The 1,926-nt window shown below is 35.1% G+C and overlaps 1 protein-coding gene across 1 annotated transcript; it reads left to right on the top strand.

Annotated features, from left to right (window-relative positions):
* Positions 1-454: 454 nt before the first annotated feature.
* On the top strand, positions 455-1,384 carry LOC124888920. Its single transcript, XM_047400204.1, has 2 exons — positions 455-607; positions 695-1,384. Exons 1-2 carry the CDS (start codon positions 455-457, stop codon positions 1,382-1,384), a joined length of 843 nt encoding a protein of 280 aa, XP_047256160.1.
* The last annotated feature ends 542 nt before the right edge of the window (positions 1,385-1,926 follow it).

Genomic DNA, 1,926 nt, shown 5'->3' with positions numbered 1-1,926 from the left:
CATCCTAGGGAAGAGCTAATTCTGATTCGAAAGAAAAGGCAAACTATCTAAATAATCAGGGGGTTAATGCGGTAGTAGCAAATGAAATCAAGGTTGGAACTATTACGATAAAGATGGTTACAAGGAGAAAGATCAAGGAAACTGGAAGAGTAAAAATAATAGGAGTGGACTGTATGTACCTCCTAAAAGCAGAGATAACATTGCCACTAGCTCTGGCAGGATGTCCATGGAGAAAATGCTGGAGACATTATTAAAGGGAGTTAAGACTACCAACTGTGGGGTGAATACTATGAAGAGTAATTTGTCTTCCATGAGTCAGTTGGTAATCTCACACTCTAGTTCTATAAAGTAGTTTGATCATCATATAAGCCAACTCTCAGTAGCATTGAATCAGAGAAAGAGCAGAACTTTTCCAAGTGATATAGTTTAGAATCCTTGAAATGATGTCTCCTGCATGGGAATTACCACATGGAATGGTAAGGTTTTACCAGGGTCATCTATGGGCAAAGTGGTGATTGCAGAGGATAATGAGCATGAAGAAACTTATCTAGTGGAGTCTAAGAATTTTGATGAAGTTATTGATAATACACCATCCAACCATTACCAGGTTGATGTGTCAAAAAAGAGCAAGGAAAAGGAGATCTAAGTGGTGGTTACTACAATCCCAAAACCACCTAATTCATTTCCTTATCAGTTGAAAAAAAAGGGCAACGACAAAAACTTTGGCAAGTTTATGGACATACTTAAGCAGTTGACAATCAACTTGCCATTGGTGGAGGCATTGAAGCAAATTCCTGGGTACGCAAAGTTCATGAAAGACCTTGTTACGAAGAAGCAGACAGTTAGTTATGATATAGTGGACAACCTCTATCATTATGGTGTTATTTCCACAAGGTCGTTGGTGCAGAAGAAAGCAGACCCAGGAGTATTTACTATCACGTACACTATTGGGCCTCTTGATTTTGCAAAAGCTCTATATGATTTGGCAGCCAGTATAAACTTGATGCCGCTTACTATTTATAAGAAACTGGGTTTCGGGAATCCTACTCCTATGAACATGAGATTAGTTAAGGCAAACAGATATGTGAAGCGGCCTGTGGGGATTCTATATGATGTATTAGTTAAGGTGGCCAGTTTTATATTTCCAGCTAATTTTGTCATTCTCGATTACGAGGTGGACTTTGAGGTTCCCATAATCTTAGGTATATCTTTTCTCGCAACTGGGAGTGTGCTGATTAATTTAAAAGAAAATGAGCTACTATTTAGGCTGAATGATGAAGTAGTTCGATTCGATGTGTTTCAGTCCATGAAACAGCATAAAGATATGAGCGTATTCCCTATTATGGATGTGTATTATGAGGAGGAGCAGGAAGTACCACTATAACATTTTAGTCTTTTGGACACATTAAATTCGGACCATGCTTTTAAAGTGTGCCCTATACCATTTAAGACCACACTTTTAAAGTGTAACCTGAGTTTTTAGCTTTTGACCACATTATTTTTTACAACGCTTTTAAAATGTGGTCTTTAATGATACAGGCCACACTTATAAGTGTTGCCAAATTACGATATAATTGAAAACACTTATTTACACATATGACTACACTTTTAAGTATGGTATTATTATAAATCAAAAGACCACATTCTAGAAATATGGCCTAAATTTTCATTAAATTTTTTTACACTCTCTCCAAAATATTTTACTCTCCCTCCTATTTATAATAATAGACAAAAAAATAAATAATAACAGTAATTATTTAACAAATACTCCCTCTATTTTGAATTAGTTGGTCCTCTTTCTAAAAATATTTATTTCAATTTACTTGTCAAACTTATCAAATCAAGACTATTTTACATAAATTCTTCCTATTCTGCCCTTAATAGGTATTAAATATAACTACACTTTTCAAAAATTTTGAAAAAAAC

Source organism: Capsicum annuum, chromosome 11, assembly GCF_002878395.1.
Source record: "Capsicum annuum cultivar UCD-10X-F1 chromosome 11, UCD10Xv1.1, whole genome shotgun sequence".
NCBI classification, from domain to species: domain Eukaryota; kingdom Viridiplantae; phylum Streptophyta; class Magnoliopsida; order Solanales; family Solanaceae; genus Capsicum; species Capsicum annuum.
The sequence above is the reverse complement of the archived record's forward strand: the minus strand, read 5'-3'. Positions and strand labels throughout refer to the sequence as shown.